The sequence below is a fragment of the Squalius cephalus genome (assembly GCF_949319135.1).
Source record: "Squalius cephalus genome assembly, chromosome: 13".
Lineage (NCBI taxonomy): Eukaryota > Metazoa > Chordata > Actinopteri > Cypriniformes > Leuciscidae > Squalius > Squalius cephalus.
The window spans coordinates 39,197,923-39,214,951 of record NC_137134.1 but is presented as its reverse complement, the minus strand read 5'-3'; the positions used below and the strand labels follow the sequence as shown (position 1 = coordinate 39,214,951).

Here is a 17,029-nt window from a genome sequence, read left to right as displayed (position 1 = left end):
AATCTGGGACACACACACACACACACACACACACACACACACACACACACACACACACACACACAAGTGTTTAATACCTTTAATCTGTATTCACTCTACATTCATCAGCATAAAGACATTTACAGAGGTCACGTGACACACAAGAGGAAATGACATCACCAGACGTGACCCTCACTCGCCGGCGCTCGAGGGTGGGGGGGGGATCAGAGCGGCTGCCACCAATCGTCTCTCGCTGGACAGGAAGTTGAACGTCGCACATGCGTTCGGCTGCAAGAGAAGGGTTTCAGACGGTTAGCCTGCGCTAGCGTGATGTTTAATCGCGTGTGGAGGGCGTGAGGCGTGTACCGTGTCCTGAACCTCCACTGCGATGCCTTTCTTCCTCAGGAACTCCAGCACGCCTGGATCCAGACGCTCAGTGCGAGCTCCCGTCCCCACAACCAGGACCTCTGCAACATCATCCACAGTGACTGTTAGCTAAAACATAATTTCCATTGCTTGAAATAAAATAATCATTAACTGAAATACACATAAGGGGAAAATATATTTCGATTGAACAATAACAAGGGAATAAATTATTACGATGTGGACATTGTGAACAAATCACTATATCGTGCACATGATTTACTTAAAATGAGGGAATGAATTATATCGTACGGCCGATTTACGTTTAAAAACGAGGGAACTAATTATTATACCGTTGCCATGATTTAGTAAAACAAGGGAACGAATTAGTAAACGTGCTGTTGTGGGAACGAATTGTTTATTTGTGGCCACGACATACATATTTAATTCTGAATATCATGTATGGGGCTCCTTAGAAATGAAATAAAATATAAAAAAACTTATTTTATTTCAGCTAGTTGCCAAGGTGACCGTTCTCATTTTCATTTAGTTTAACTTGATGTACTAAAATAATTAAAACTGAAATAGAAATTCATTAAAGGGATACTTCACCTCTGGGAAGATGAATGTGTATTTAAAATAGGTCATTTAAGTAGAAGAAATGTGAAGAAATTTTTCAATTTGGAGCTTTCTAGACTGAGAAAAGCCAGAAAATGTATTTTTGGCTTATGTGGATGAAAGACAACAACTCCCAGAATGCACTTGCTTCGCTGCCTTAGGAGGCCACGCCTACCGGTAAGGGAGCGCAGTTGGAAACAAACAACAAGGCTAGCCTACGTGATGAGTTTGCCAGGGATTTAGAGATCGCCGAAAATGTCCGGGATTCGGCTTTTGCGTTCTACAGTCGCCATTCATCATGTTTACTGTGGCGAGCAGGACGAGGCTGACGGCCGCGGGAGAACGGCGCGAGACCGGTGGCGTCATTACTGAGACGCGCCGGGTCTCGCATCTCTCACGGAGGAGCAGTCTTTTCTTAGCAATGGTAAAACGCACATCAACCGATCACTTGTTTAGCGTTCATGTAAACACTACATTCAGATTCACCATTTGGAATGAATTCAGTTAGATTGAAACAAAAGGTGTGCATGTAACTTAAACAATGAATGGCGACCACAGAAAGCAAAAGCTGAATCCCGGACATTTTGAACGATCTTGCCCGCGGGACAAGTCCGAGAAAAGGAGGATGGAAACCCCTACTTACTCAGCTTTCTCCTACTATTAAGCTTTCTCCACAGAACAAGAGCCTGCTAGCTTAGCTTCCAAAGAAAGACGGCTGACACTGTGTACATTCTGTGAGTGAGATCCCACCCTCTATGGGCGGGCTGAAAACATGCGGAACAACGCCATCTACTGGCTGTAGTCTTTAGCCTCTGGCCAGAAAATCCTCCGATGACGCAAAATGACGATTTTTGCGTCATCGGAGGATTTTTTCCAGACAAAAAATACATAAATCTCTTGTCTCAGGGGGATATGAGGGTGGAAAGCAGGGTAATTCGAAAATACTACAGGTTTTCTACTAATACAAAGCTTAATGCTAAATCCTGAAGTATCCCTTTAAAAACTATACAAACATATTTTTTTTAAAAACAAACACTAGTAAAAGTCAAACAACAAAATTTTAACTAAAATAATGAAAATACAGACACAAAAACTATAATAGTAGTGTCTCATTGATGATAACATAACCCTGCTGCATACTGACTCCTAGCCTTTACAGTAGAGCACTACAGTATCATCAGTGCACAGCTTCAGCATCACACACACCAGTGTTCACAACTCTGCAACTCTGTCGCTAGATTACCGACTTTAAAAAAAAAACTGCTGGTTAACATGTAGCCAGTCATTATTTCATAGTGGTTTCGCTGTCTGACAGAACATATGTAAAAGAGTGTGTGAGCTCAGATTAGGAGAGAAAACAGATGTGAAGTGGAGCGTTACGTCATCTAGCGGCTCTGCTCACTGAGGACAGCAGGGGGCGCTGGTGTGCAGGAGTGTGTGGCTCTGCACACTGAGGACAGCAGGGGGCGCTGGTGTGCAGGAGTGTGTGTTTGCTGGTGTGCAGGAGTGTGTGTTGCTCACCGATGCGCGGCTCCAGCAGATGAAACAGAGACAAGCTCTCGGCGGTGATGTCGGTGTGATGGCCCACCTGCGACAGCAAACACACACACAGCGGTGAGCGCGAGGCTAGCGTGAAGCATGAGTATGTGTGCAGCGTTCGGCCGCTAGCTCACGTTCCACTGCAGGATGGCGGGCGGCACCAGGGCACACGGGCCCAGCACGCGGTTGCCGCTGACGTTGAACCCTCTGGGGCTGTAGCTGTAGATGATGGCGGCCCCGTCCGGCTCCTTCTGCATCACGGACACGGAGGTCCTCTGGTACAGCTCGTCGTCAGCGGGGCCGAGCCTGTGGCTGCGCACCGGGGCCGCTCTGCAGGAGCACATCACACATTACAGGAGCAATGAAGGGGACCGCACTCCTGTTCGCCGGAGTGATGAGATACTCAATGGCTGGCTGTCTAAGTGGTGTCCGCAAAATAACAGAATTCATAGACACTTGGAAAAGTTTTTGGGGCAAACCTGACCTGTTGAAAAGAGATGGTATTCATCCCTCCTGGGATGGTGCTGCTCTTCTTTCTAGTAATATGGCACATAGTCTTATGCTGCGTTCACACCAAACGCGAATATGCGTCAAAATTCGCGCCTGCCGCGTCTAGTTATACGCGTGACCACTTTGTGTGCATTCGCGTGTCAAGAGCGAAATTGACGCGCATAAAATCAAAAGTTTGAAGCGAAATATACGTGCGTCAGAGGCGAAATCCGGAGGCGAAAGTTTCGAAACCCGTTGGCGGCCATCTTTTTTAGATGTTTATCGAGCATTAGCATTAGCATTAATCGAGAGAATCACCGCTCGTATATGCTCTGGAGAGCAGAAACAGCTGCGTAGGGGACATCGTCGCTGTACTCGGGTCCACCAAACCCTCCGGAGGGTTTCAGGAGTTTCACAGTTTGCTCCAGGAGGTAGGTTTGGTGGACCTAACGGTGAGGACGCTGACGAGGACAGCGTAGGCCGTATAAGGCCTCGGCCTCGAGTGGTCGCTGCATGACGAGCCCGCGCTGTACAGCCCGGCGTGAGGTTCACCCTCGCCCGCACTAATCTGTCATTTATTTTTGTTTTGATAATAAATGGAGGCAGCCTCCAAAAGTGAAACCTGTCCTGTGATTTTTTAAAAAAGTTTTTATACACTAAATTGTGTTTGTTGTCTTTACATTAGATTAATAAAGTTTCATATAATCCAGAATAGATATGGAATAAATAGCATTAAGTACAAAATGAGTATCTCTCATATTGAAATCGAGTTTTTATGTTAAAGATTTGCTTTGTTGTGCATTTTAGTCATATTACAAAATAATGTATTGAGGCCAAACATAAAATAACATTATAAACCGTCACTTCACCACGTGACAGCAGCAAGCAGGCTTCTGATTGGTTAACGCGGCGCGAATTGACGCAGAAGTTCAGATTTTTCAACTCGGGCGGCAGACGCGAATTCTCGTCAAACGCGTGAATGCACAAAAAGCACAATTCGCGCTTAACGCGCGAGACGCTCAATCCGTGTCATTCGCGCAAACTAGACGCGCGAATGAGGCGAATTCGCGTCTACCGCGCCGCGCTAAACGCCTCATTCGCGCAGCAAGACCTCCAGACGCGCGTAAACGCGTCTTATTGACTTAACATTGAAATCACTCGCGCCAGACGCATATTCGCGTTTGGTGTGAACACACCATTAGAGCTCAAACATGACAATCTGGGGCTCAGGTCAGGAAGCAGAGACTGGCTAAACCGACCGTCTGCTAGCGGCCTCACGTCACCCAGGTCAGATAAATCCCATCACATAGAGCCTCTTTCACCTAGCTATCATCATATAGAGACTGTGTCTGTTCCCTGAATTAGGACTTACAAAAAACTGGATAGGGGGCGGGGCAGCAGCTCATTTGCATTTAAAGATACATGCACAAAACAGCATGTTTTTTTTCTTCCATTTACAGCATTGTATAATAAAAGATCTCATTCGATCTCATGCGAAAGTTGCAATTGTGTGGATTCCTATTGAAATCACCAGATTTCAGCCGTAAATGTGAATCTTCCACATGTGATTCATCCAGGACACAACAGAGCGATCTGCACTGAACACTGTATCCCATAATGCAATGCGCTTGACTTGACCTTCTATTTTTTAAATGAATTAAGTGAATTAGTCTGCATAAGTAGCACATCAGCCGTGACTTTGACATTTCTTTCTTGACTCATTATTTAAGACTGACAACACTTACATTTTTTTCATACAAGATTTTAAACTATTGTATTATTTATATAGAAATAATTTTACTTCTGAGATAGCTGGACACGACTTAAGCATGCTAATTAAACCTAATATGAAAGGGTCATGTGACAATGTAGCATATACTGCTCTAATATTCTTTCACGTACTATACAGTATACTACACACTGTCAAGCACACTAGAGTGATTCACCGCATCAAGCACATTCACTCGCAACTGCTGCAACAGGTTTACCGGGTCAGAGCTGGAAGAACCCTGGAACCGAGCCGGAGTCCGTGAACGCATCGCGGGGACAGCAACCTCGCGCAGCTCGTAGCGGCCATGACGCGCGGAACTCACGCACGCGCTCGCGTGCACACGGACACATTTGACTGGCACACACAACATCCGTCGCAGGATGACATATCTCCCCTGCATTTCTTTATGTTTAAAATCTAACAGCTTCATACCCCTGTATATGATTGTGTTCTCTTTCACATTTCAGTTTTCAGCTTTTGTTTTATTTAGGCTCCAGCATGCCAACAATAATATTCAATCTCTGTGATTAACGTGAATCAGCTGGACAGACTCTGAGCACGATTATTTTTCCTGCAGGGCGCGTGACAGCCAGTGCGCGCGCCCGCGGACGTGTTTACGGGACACGGGCTGCGATTCACCGACTCGCGCTTTCACATGATCTGAAGATATTATGAGTGCGCCGTTAACGCGTGACGGACGCGTCAGTGTTGGATGATGTATCGCGCGTTGTTCGCCTTCAGCTCTGGGGAGAGGAACGCGCTGCGCTTCCCCGCGGGCGAGTCATTCCTCATCCTCGAGCGCAGCAGCGCGCACTGGTGGCTCGCGACGCGCTGCCGCACCGGGGAGACGGGATACATCCCCGCCACATATATAGAGAAAATACCGGTGAGACATCATATATATATAATACTCATATTCCTCTTCATTATTCATCATAACCTAGAATCATTCAGTCTGGATTCAGTTTATTATTATGACACCCCTTTAATTAAACATGTAACGTTACACAGTTCATTGACTAATCATAGAGTATAACTATGTTTGTTGTCAACATACATGCATAAACAGAATATTTAATTTTTTTATTTTTTTACATTAATGACATCTATTTAAAATGTTTTTTAAAAAAATCTGCATATTCTGCAGAAATCAGAGCTCGTTTACACCGGCGGGTACAGAGTCGTTTTACTGCGTCTCACCGTACACACACACACACACACACACACACACTGTGACGCATATAGAAAACAGCACTAAGACGTACAGTAATATAATAATAAACAACATCTGCAGAACTCAATGACTGATGTCCTGAGCTCTAACAGTAGAGTGTTGGCGCTTGCAACGCTAAGGTCATGGGTTCGATTCCCAGGGAGAGCAAGACCTGATGAGAATGTAAATGTGTAGCTTGAAGTGCAGTGTAAGTCGCTTTGGATAAAAGCATCTGCCAAATGCATAAATGTACATTTTATTTATTGAGGAAATTAATTTGTCTGTGATTGACTGATGCTTGTGTGTGTGTATGGTGATGACCCCCCCCCCCCCTCCTCCCCCCCCCCCCCTCCTCCCCCCCCCCTCCCTCCTGTCTCTCTCTCTTGCTCTCTCTCTCTCTCTTGCTCTCTCTCTCTCTCTCTGTCTCTTGCTCTCTCTCTCGCTCTCTCTCTCTCCTCTGTCTCTCTCTCTCTGTCTCTCTCTCTCTCTCTCTCCTCTGTCTCTCTCTCTCTCTCTCTCTCCTCTCTCTCTCTCTCTCTCTCAGGCTCCAGAGCAGGATGAGGTGCTTCAGTCCATTGATCGAGCGATTGAAGCCATTCATAATGTGGCCATGACCAACGCAGGCAAATACAACCTGGAGCAGAGAGACGTCCTGCAGTGAGTCTCACACACACACACACACACACACACACACACACACACTATTTTAAATTGTTATTTTTGTATTTCATTATTGTAAAGAAGTAAGTTGTTGTGGGAAGGAGGAGGCGGGAACTGGCGAACGTTCAACATACTTTTTATAATAAAATAAGCAAACACAAAACGAAGTAAAGGCAGCAGCCCCTCATGGACAACTGACACATACACACACACACACACACACACACACACACACACACACACACATAAACAAATCATAACGTCCACAAGTCCAGGCCTGGTCCTCTCTCACCCTTCACTGTCGTCACTCCTCCACCTCGCCCGTTCTCAAGGCTCTCGGCCCCGCCCTGCTTGCCACAATCATATTATTACATTTTTATATTTACATTTTTATGTTATATAATATTATTATATTCTTATATTAAATGTTGATATTATATTGGTTATGTATATTATATGATATTATATTATGTAGGTATTATATTTTATTATATTTTTATAATATTTTATGTTTATTTTTTACATTTTTATATTTTATATATTTTATATTTATAGTTCATTAGTTAACATTAGTTAATGTATTACCTAACATGAACTAACAATGAGAAATGCATAAGTTACAGTATTTATTAATCTTAGTTAATAATAATTCAGCTGTTCATTGTTTGTTCATGTTAGTTCACAGTGCAGTAACTAATGTTCACTAATACAGCATTGGAAATTTTTGATTTTAGTAAATGTTGAAATTAATATTAACTAAGAATAATAAATGCTGTATAATTATCGTTCATTCTTAGTTCATGTTAACTAAAGAACCTTATAGTAAAGTGTTACCATGAAATTATATATATATTTATTATTGTTATATTAATATATTTATATTATATAATATTATATTATATATTTTTTATGTATGATTACGCTGCTGTATTCTGGCAGGTGGAGTCCAGGTCGGGTCGCTCAGAGTGTTTATTGTAAGATTAATGTTAAACTCACAGATGCTCTTCAGCCTATTATAATGAAGGCTTTTCCCGCCATAACTGTGAGCGACTGGACCTGGACTTCCTCGCGCCGCCATTTTAGATTTTGTTCCCCTTCTGGACCCATAGTTTGGTTTATGAGTACTGGTTGAGATATATTCTTATGCTTTATTGATGTTTTTATTATAGTTTAATGATTTTATATTATGTTTAGCCTATATTTTTATATTATATTTTATTTAACATTTTTATGTTACTTTCCATTTATTGTTATATTTTAATATTTTATTACATATTTCTCTTTTTGTTCTCTTGCATATACAGTATATTTGTATGTATTTGGCAGGAAGTTGATCCACCACAGGAAGGACACGCTGGCCCGCAGAAGCCCGACTCCATGCGAACACAAGCCGAAACTCCCATCATCCTCCAGTGAGGCGTCCCTGAGCCGCACACCACAGCCACCCAACGGCCTGAGTCGAGCCCAGAGCTGCCAGGCCAGCGAGCCGATGTCAGAGCGCATCGCTAGTGTTCCTGCACTGTATCAGGTACAGCCGAGCGGAAACCTTCTCCTGAATCAACACTGAGTGATTAAACTGCAGTTCATCCACTGGCCACTAGAGGCTGCAGAAGAGGGTCATTACCCATAATCCCCCATGTTAATATACACAACTTTACAGCAGAAACACACGTTTACAGTCTGGGGCAGAAAGTGGTTTTGGTCTATAAAGCTGATGTTGCCCTTCATGACGACTGTGAGGGGGGGAATTATTATAACTCATCCATTTAAATTATATTAAGCCTTAAAATTCTGCATAATTAAGGGCGTGGCCACTTGAGTGACAGGTGGATTGCCGCTGATGTCACTGCTAGCCATTTGTCTCCTAGCATTAGCGGATTGTGCTAATCCGCCTCGCTGCCCATTTTCGTTTATCCGGGAGTGACGCGCTGCTAAGATGGCGACGACCGGCTCCGCCCACTTTGGGCTTCAAAAATACTCTTTAAGAAACCGACGGGTGACATCTCACACACACTGCGAACATATTTATATACAGTCTATGGGTACAGCAGACGCCCGGCGCTGTGAGTGTGTGTATGCTGATACTGTGTTTCTGTTGCAGGTTCCTCCTCAGCCTCGTAGAGCGGTGCCCGTAGCTCCGCCTCCTCCGGAGAAACACCCGGAGTTACGACACATTGGTGGGTGTCGGAGAACAAATCGTATTTGACGTTATGCTGCACACACCTGACTAACTAAACCTCTCTCTCTCTCTCTCTCTCTCTCTCTCTCTCTCTCTCTCTCTCTCTCTCTGTACAGACCCGGAAGTGCCAACGAGCGTTTCCTCAACAAGCCCCGCCCCCAGCTCTGTACCTCCTTCTGGACCCTCTCTATCTATCAGCTCCGCCTCCTTAGACTCTGGCTCCTCCCACTCGGGCGTGTCCTCAGATGTCAGTCTTCCCAGCATCAGTAGCACTCCGCCCCCTGTGCCAAAACGAGGCAAGGCTCCGCCCCCTCCTCTGCCTGACCGCTCCCCACAGGAAGAGCCTTCGAAAAACAGCCCAGCACCTCAACTGATCAGCACACAGGCTCCGCCCCCTTCCGAAAAGAGGCCGGCGCCTCAGCCAATCAGTCCACAGCCTGCTTCCGAACGCCAATCAGATGTGGAGTGGCCACAGGCCCCGCCCTCTGTGTCTCTCAGCCCCCTCGGTAGCCCCACCCAGTCATCAGCCGTTCCCACGACGATCGGAGCAGAGCTGATTGAACTGGTGCGCAAGAACACCAACCTTAGTTACGAGCTGTCGCGGGTTGCCGTGGGCGTGGTCGTGGGACACCTGCAGAGCGCTCTGCCAACGGCGGCATCCGACTTGGAGCAGGTGCTGCTGTCATTGGTGGAGAGTAAGGTCAGTAGCTCAATAGCTCATCCCTGGACTCATCTATATTGATAACTATACCGATAACTCTAACGATAACTATACCGATAACTCTAACGATAACTCTAACGATAACTACCGATAACTCTAATGATCATCCCTGGACTCATCTATATTGATAACTCTAACGATAACTATACCGATAACTATACCGATAACTCTAACGATAACTATACCAATAACTCTAACAATAACTATACCGATAACTAAGCAGGTGCTGCTCTCATTGGTGGAGAGTAAGGTCAGTAGCTCCTCCCTCCCTCACCTGTGCTCAGCCAGTAACGCGCTGGTTCTCCTCAGGATCAGCGGTCGGCGCTCCCGCTAGGACAGGTGTGTCACGACGAGCAGCGGCTGCAGGTGATCTTCGGGGATCTGGCGCGTCACCGTGACGACTCTCAGCAGCGCAGCTGGGCGCTGTACGAAGATCACGCGCTCATCGCATGTTACCTGGAGGAGTTGCTGCAGATACTGGTGAGACGCATTCATCTGCAGTTATCGACCCGTCAGAGCACAAGCATATTTTATATTCACATCATAATTCTGCGTGTTTCTTTCAGACTGACGCAGATCCTGAGGTGTGTAAGAAGATGTGTCGTGTGAACGAGTTTGAAGCGGTTCTGTCGCTGGTGTCGTACTATCAGATGGTGAGTCCCCTGCTAATGCATCATGGGAGATAATTAAGGCCCATTCACACGATACCTATAACTGTAGCTATAGCAATAACTGTAACAATAACTCTTACGATAACTATAACGATAACTATACCTATAACTGTAGCTATAGCAATAACTGTATCAATAACTCTTACGATAACTATAACGATAACTATAACGATAACTGTAGCTATAGCAATAACTGTATCAATAACTCTTACGATAACTATAACGATAACTATAACGATAACTGTAGCTATAGCAATAACTGTAACAATAACTCTTACGATAACTATAATGATAACTATACCTATAACTGTAGCTATAGCAATAACTGTAACAATAACTCTTACGATAACTATAACGATAACTATACCTATAACTGTAGCTATAGCAATAACTGTAACAATAACTCTTACGATAACTATAATGATAACTATACCTATAACTGTAGCTATAGCAATAACTGTAACAATAACTCTTACGATAACTATAACGATAACTATAATTATAACTATACCTATAACTGTAGCTATAGCAATAACTGTATCAATAACTCTTACGATAACTATAACGATAACTATAACGATAACTGTAGCTATAGCAATAACTGTAACAATAACTCTTACGATAACTATAATGATAACTATACCTATAACTGTAGCTATAGCAATAACTGTAACAATAACTCTTACGATAACTATAACGATAACTATAATTATAACTATACCTATAACTGTAGCTATAGCAATAACTGTAACAATAACTCTTACGATAACTATAACGATAACTATAATGATAACTATACCTATAACTGTAGCTATAGCAATAACTGTATCAATAACTCTTACGATAACTATAACGATAACTATACCTATAACTGTAGCTATAGCAATAACTGTAACGATAACTTGAACGATATCTATGTTACAGTTATCGTTATAGTTATTGTTACAGTTATTGTTATACTTATCGTTATAGGTATAGTTATCATTACAGTTATCGTTTTAGTTATTGTTATAGGTATAGTTAGTGTTATAGTTATCATTATCATTATAGTTGTTGTTCCGGTTATAGTTAAGGTCAGAGGTATAGTTAAGGTCAGAGGTAAGGTCAGAGGTATAGTTAAGGTCAGAGGTAAGGTCAGAGGTATAGTTAAGGTCAGAGGTAAGGTCAGAGGTATAGTTAAGGAGGTATAGTTAAGGAGGTATAGTTAAGGTCAAAGGTATAGTTAAGGTCAGAGGTATAGTTAAGGAGGTATAGTTAAGGTCAGAGGTAAGGTCAGAGGTATAGTTAAGGTCAGAGGTAAGGTCAGAGGTATAGTTAAGGTCAGAGATAAGGTCAGAGGTATAGTTAAGGTCAGAGGTATAGTTAAGGTCAGAGGTAAGGTCAGAGGTAAGGTCAGAGGTATAGTTAAGGAGGTATAGTTGAGGTATAGTTAAGGTCAGAGGTATAGTTAAGGTCAAAGGTATAGTTAAGGAGGTATAGTTAAGGTCAAAGGTATAGTTAAGGAGGTATAGTTAAGGTCAGAGGTAAGGTCAGAGGTAAGGTCAGAGGTATAGTTAAGGAGGTATAGTTAAGGTCAGAGGTAAGGTCAGAGGTATAGTTAAGGAGGTATAGTTAAGGTCAGAGGTAAGGTCAGAGGTAAGGTCAGAGGTAAGGTCAGATGTATAGTTAAGGTCAGAGGTATAGTTAAGGTCAGAGGTAAGGTCAGAGGTATAGTTAAGGAGGTATAGTTAAGGTCAGAGGTAAGGTCAGAGGTATAGTTAAGGAGGTATAGTTAAGGTCAGAGGTCACTAACGTGCGTGATGTTCAGGAGAACCGCGTGTCGCTGCGGCTGCTGCTGCTGAAGGTGTTTGGAGCCATGTGTGGTCTAGACCCCGCGCTGATCTCCACACTCCTCAACTCTGTGCTGACCATGGAGCTGGCGAGAGATCTGCAGACACACACACACGGTCAGTCTCACACACACACACACACACACACACAGCTACAGTTACGGTTATGATATGTCTCTTCTCGCCAGCTGATGTGTGTGTTGTGTGTGCAGAGCATGAGAAGATGTGCTATAGTGCACTGCTGATGGCCATGGTGTTCTCCACGGGCGAGCAGATCCCGCTGCACCACTACGGTAAGAGACGCTGACGGTCGGTGTGTGTGTGTGTGTGTGTGTGTGTGTGTGACGGTGTCTGTCTCTCTGTCTCAGAGCATCTGAACGCCGCATTCCTGCAGTTCCTGCTGGATGTGATTGAGGACGGTTTGCCTTCCGACGCCACAGAGCAGCTGCCAGATCTCTTCATCAACCTGCTCCTGGCCTTCAACCTCCACCTGAGCGGTACACAACACACACTACACAACACACTACACTACACAACACACACTACACAACACACTACACTACACAACACACACTACACTACACACACTACACTACACAACTCTTCATCAACCTGCTCCTGGCCTTCAACCTCCACCTGAGCGGTACACAACACACACTACACAACACTACACACACTACACAACACTACACAACACTACACACACTACACAACTCTTCATCAACCTGCTCCTGGCCTTCAACCTCCACCTGAGCGGTACACAACACACACTACACAACACACACTACACACACAACACACACTACACAACACACTACACTACACAACACACACTACACTACACTACACAACTCTTCATCAACCTGCTCCTGGCCTTCAACCTCCACCTGAGCGGTACACAACACACACTACACAACACACACTACACAACTCTTCATCAACCTGCTCCTGGCCTTCAACCTCCACCTGAGCGGTACACAACACACACTACACAACACACACACACATCTCTTCATCAACCTGCTCCTGGCCTTCAACCTCCACCTGAGCGGTACACAACACACACTACACAACACACACTACACAACTCTTCATCAACCTGCTCCTGGCCTTCAACCTCCACCTGAGCGGTACACAACACACACTACACAACACACTACACTACACAACACACACTACACAACACACTACACTACACAACACACACTACACTACACACACTACACTACACAACTCTTCATCAACCTGCTCCTGGCCTTCAACCTCCACCTGAGCGGTACACAACACACACTACACAACACACACACACTACACAACACTACACACACAACACACACTACACAACACACACACACTACACAACTCTTCATCAACCTGCTCCTGGCCTTCAACCTCCACCTGAGCGGTACACAACACACACTACACAACACTACACACACTACACAACACTACACAACACACACTACACTACACAACTCTTCATCAACCTGCTCCTGGCCTTCAACCTCCACCTGAGCGGTACACAACACACACTACACAACACTACACACACTACACAACACTACACAACACACACTACACTACACAACTCTTCATCAACCTGCTCCTGGCCTTCAACCTCCACCTGAGCGGTACACAACACACACTACACAACACACACACACTACACAACACTACACACACAACACACACTACACAACACACACACACTACACAACTCTTCATCAACCTGCTCCTGGCCTTCAACCTCCACCTGAGCGGTACACAACACACACTACACAACACACTACACTACACAACACTACACAACACACACTACACTACACACACTACACTACACTACACAACACACACTACACTACACTACACTACACTACACAACACACACTACACTACACAACACACACTACACTAAACAACAAAAAAAACACAAACAACTCAAACAACACAAAACAACACAACACCTAGAACTGTGATAACTAACAATAACTATAGTTATAACCATAGCTGTTTGCGATAACTATAACGATAACTACATTACCATCTACACAACGTACAAATTTTGTTCTGTTTATTATAGTTATTCTTGTCGTTGTCATGGTTATCGTTATAAATATAGTTATCGTTACAGTTATACAGTCCTCATTATAGGTATAGTTATTGTTACAACACAAACAACACAAAACCTTCCCTTACAATTAGTGTCAATGTGTAAATTTCTTTTTCACTTTTATTATTATTGTTATTATTGTTATTATTAACGACTCGTCACATGTTATTGTGTTTGCTGCCCCCTGCAGTGCCGGAGACTAACATGGTGATGCAGGCGCTGGTCAAGAGACGCAATGTGAAGATCCTCACAGAGAAACTCTCACTACTGCTCAACAGAGGAGGTGAGACACACACACACACACACACACACACACACACACACACACACACTCATACACGCACTCACTCACACGCACTCACACACTCGCACTCACACACTCACACACACACACACTCATACACGCACTCACACACACGCACTCGCACACACACACTCACACACACGCACTCACACACACACACACACACACACACACACACACACTCATACACGCACTCACACACACACACACGCACTCACACACACACACACACACACACACACACACACACACACACACACACACACTCATACACGCGCACACACACACACACACACACACACACACACACACACACACACACACTCACACACACGCACTCACACACTCACACACACACACTCACACACGCACTCACACACACACACACACACACACGCTCACTCATACACGCACTCACACACACACACACACGCACTCACACACGCACACACTCATACACGCACTCATACACGCACTCACACACACACACACACACTCATACACGCACTCACACACTCACACTCACACACACACACACACTCATACACGCACTCACACACTCACACACACACACACACACGCGCACTCACACACTCACACACTCACTCACTCACACACTCATACACGCACTCACACACACGCACTCACACACTCACACACTCATACACGCACTCACACACACGCACTCACACACTCACACACACACACTCATACACGCACTCACACACACATACACACACACACACACTCACTCATACACGCACTCACACACACACACACGCACTCACACACACACACACTCATACACGCACTCATACACGCACACACACACTCATACACGCACTCACACACTCATACACGCACTCACACACTCACACACACACACACACACTCATACACGCACTCACACACTCACACACACACACACACACGCGCACTCACACACACACACACACACACACGCACTCACACACTCACACTTTTGTCACTGAGCTAAAGCTGCTTTGAAGCAATCTACATTGTTAAAAGCGCTATATAAATGACGATGACTGAGAGGAAAGCTCAGCATGTTTACATATTCATCTAAGTGTGTGTGTGTGTGTGTGTGTGTGTGTGTGTGCGCAGAGGACCCAGTCTGTGTGTTCACACACTCTCCTCCAGCGCCTCACGCTGTGCTGAAGTTCCTGCAGGACGTGTTCTCCAGCCGCGACACGTCAGACATCTTCTACCGCTCGGACCTGATGGTGATGATCGACGTCGCAGTGAGGCAGATCTCAGACCTGTCGCCTGGAGACCGAGTGAGTCACGTGACCGTCATGTGACCTGTGCTGTGAGAATCATGTGACCTGTGCTGTGAGAGCGTCATGTGACCTGCGCTGAGCGTCATGTGACCTGCGCTGTGAGAGGTCATGTGACCTGCGCTGTGAGTGTCATGTGACCTGCGCTGTGAGTGTCATGTGACCTGTGCTGAGAGAGGTCATGTGACCTGCGCTGTGTCATGTGACCTGCGCTGTGAGTGTCATGTGACCTGCGCTGTGAGCGTCATGTGACCTGCGCTGTGAGAGGTCATGTGACCTGCGCTGTGAGTGTCATGTGACCTGCGCTGTGAGAGGTCATGTGACCTGTGCTGTGAGGGTCATGTGACGCATGTCTCTCTCTCTCCAGATGCGGATGGAGTATCTGTCTCTGATGCTCAACATCATGCGCTCCACTGATTACCTGGAGCACCGGCACCGGCTGACGGACCTGCGCGCGGCGCTGCAGAGGATTCTGGGAGAGGAGGATTGTGGGAAGGATCCGGGAGCCAGCGGACAGATGGACAGACTCATCGTGCAGCAGATCTACCAGGAGTTTCCTCACATCTGATCAGTGCTAAACCCGCTAGTCTTACTGCTAACCCTTCACTAGCCGCTTATAACGTGTTCGTATCATTCAGGTCGATGAGTGACCTTTGACCCTCTGATCAATAACGCTAACCCTCTAACGAGAGCCCTAACTACACTCGCCGGTTCGTGGAATATGAGTTTACAGTATTAATGCATTGATCTGTGTGTCTCACTGCTAAATGATCTATTTTTCCTCTTTTGGGTTTTCCTTCAGAAGGGAAACTTAATGATATATTTTCTTAACGGTGAAAGACTAATAAACTGCTGCTATCCTCCTAATGCACCTGAAACATGTGTGTGTGTGATTCTTTAAACCTGTAATGTATATTGTATGGAAGCCATATTATCCACATAAGAAAAATAAGACATTTATGAGATGCAAAGTGGAAATTATGAGCCGCTTATAAGCTGATTTAGTCGAGTCACCTTTATTTATCAAAGCAGCTTCACAGTGATCACAGGAAAATAATACAACAAAGTTGCATCATCGTCCACCCTAAATAAGGCAGATCAATAATGTTGTTGAATATTAAATTGTTGAAGATTAATATTAATCTAAATATAAAATTTAGCAGCGCCAACAATCATCTATACATGAATAACGACAAGGACACACTTTTGATAGATCTCTAATTAAAATAGTTATGTTATAACTGAAAAGTTATTAATTCAAATAATACAATAATAATTAACATTT

The 17,029-nt window shown here is 44.6% G+C and overlaps 2 protein-coding genes across 3 annotated transcripts; one reads left to right on the top strand and one right to left on the bottom strand.

Annotated features, from left to right (window-relative positions):
• Positions 1–65: 65 nt before the first annotated feature.
• Positions 66–5,110, bottom strand: ndufaf3 (NADH:ubiquinone oxidoreductase complex assembly factor). 2 transcript variants are annotated; one of them, XM_079889634.1, is made up of 5 exons: positions 4,185–5,110; positions 2,634–3,055; positions 2,482–2,548; positions 346–446; positions 66–267 (listed from the first exon to the last, which is right to left on the bottom strand). In XM_079889634.1, the coding sequence occupies exons 2-5, from the start codon at positions 2,841–2,843 to the stop codon at positions 172–174; spliced, it is 474 nt and encodes a 157-aa protein (XP_079745760.1). In that variant the 5' UTR covers positions 2,844–3,055; positions 4,185–5,110; the 3' UTR covers positions 66–171. The 2 variants fall into 2 exon arrangements, with proteins under 2 accessions (XP_079745760.1, XP_079745759.1); XM_079889633.1 differs by having other exon boundaries at positions 2,634–2,829; positions 4,977–5,099.
• A 361-nt stretch (positions 5,111–5,471) lies between these two features.
• nckipsd (NCK interacting protein with SH3 domain) lies at positions 5,472–16,326 on the top strand (the record flags this gene model as incomplete). The annotated part of the gene is made up of 13 exons (XM_079889625.1): positions 5,472–5,645; positions 6,517–6,629; positions 7,959–8,160; positions 8,734–8,809; positions 8,928–9,511; positions 9,842–10,012; positions 10,099–10,185; positions 12,011–12,149; positions 12,245–12,325; positions 12,401–12,529; positions 14,333–14,425; positions 15,572–15,744; positions 16,112–16,326. The coding sequence occupies 13 exons, from the start codon at positions 5,472–5,474 to the stop codon at positions 16,310–16,312; spliced, it is 2,223 nt and encodes a 740-aa protein (XP_079745751.1). The 3' UTR covers positions 16,313–16,326.
• Between the last annotated feature and the right edge of the window lie 703 nt (positions 16,327–17,029).

Coding starts and splice junctions, on each gene's coding strand:
- ndufaf3 (XM_079889633.1), bottom strand. CDS start 5,065: ATGGCCGCTACGAGCTGCGCGAGGTTGCTGTCCCCGCGATGCGTTCAC. Junction 2,549..2,633: donor CCGCCATCCTGCAGTGGAAC/GTGAGCTAGCGG, acceptor TTGCTGTCGCAG/GTGGGCCATCACACCGACAT. Junction 268..345: donor CAGTGGAGGTTCAGGACACG/GTACACGCCTCA, acceptor CTTCTCTTGCAG/CCGAACGCATGTGCGACGTT.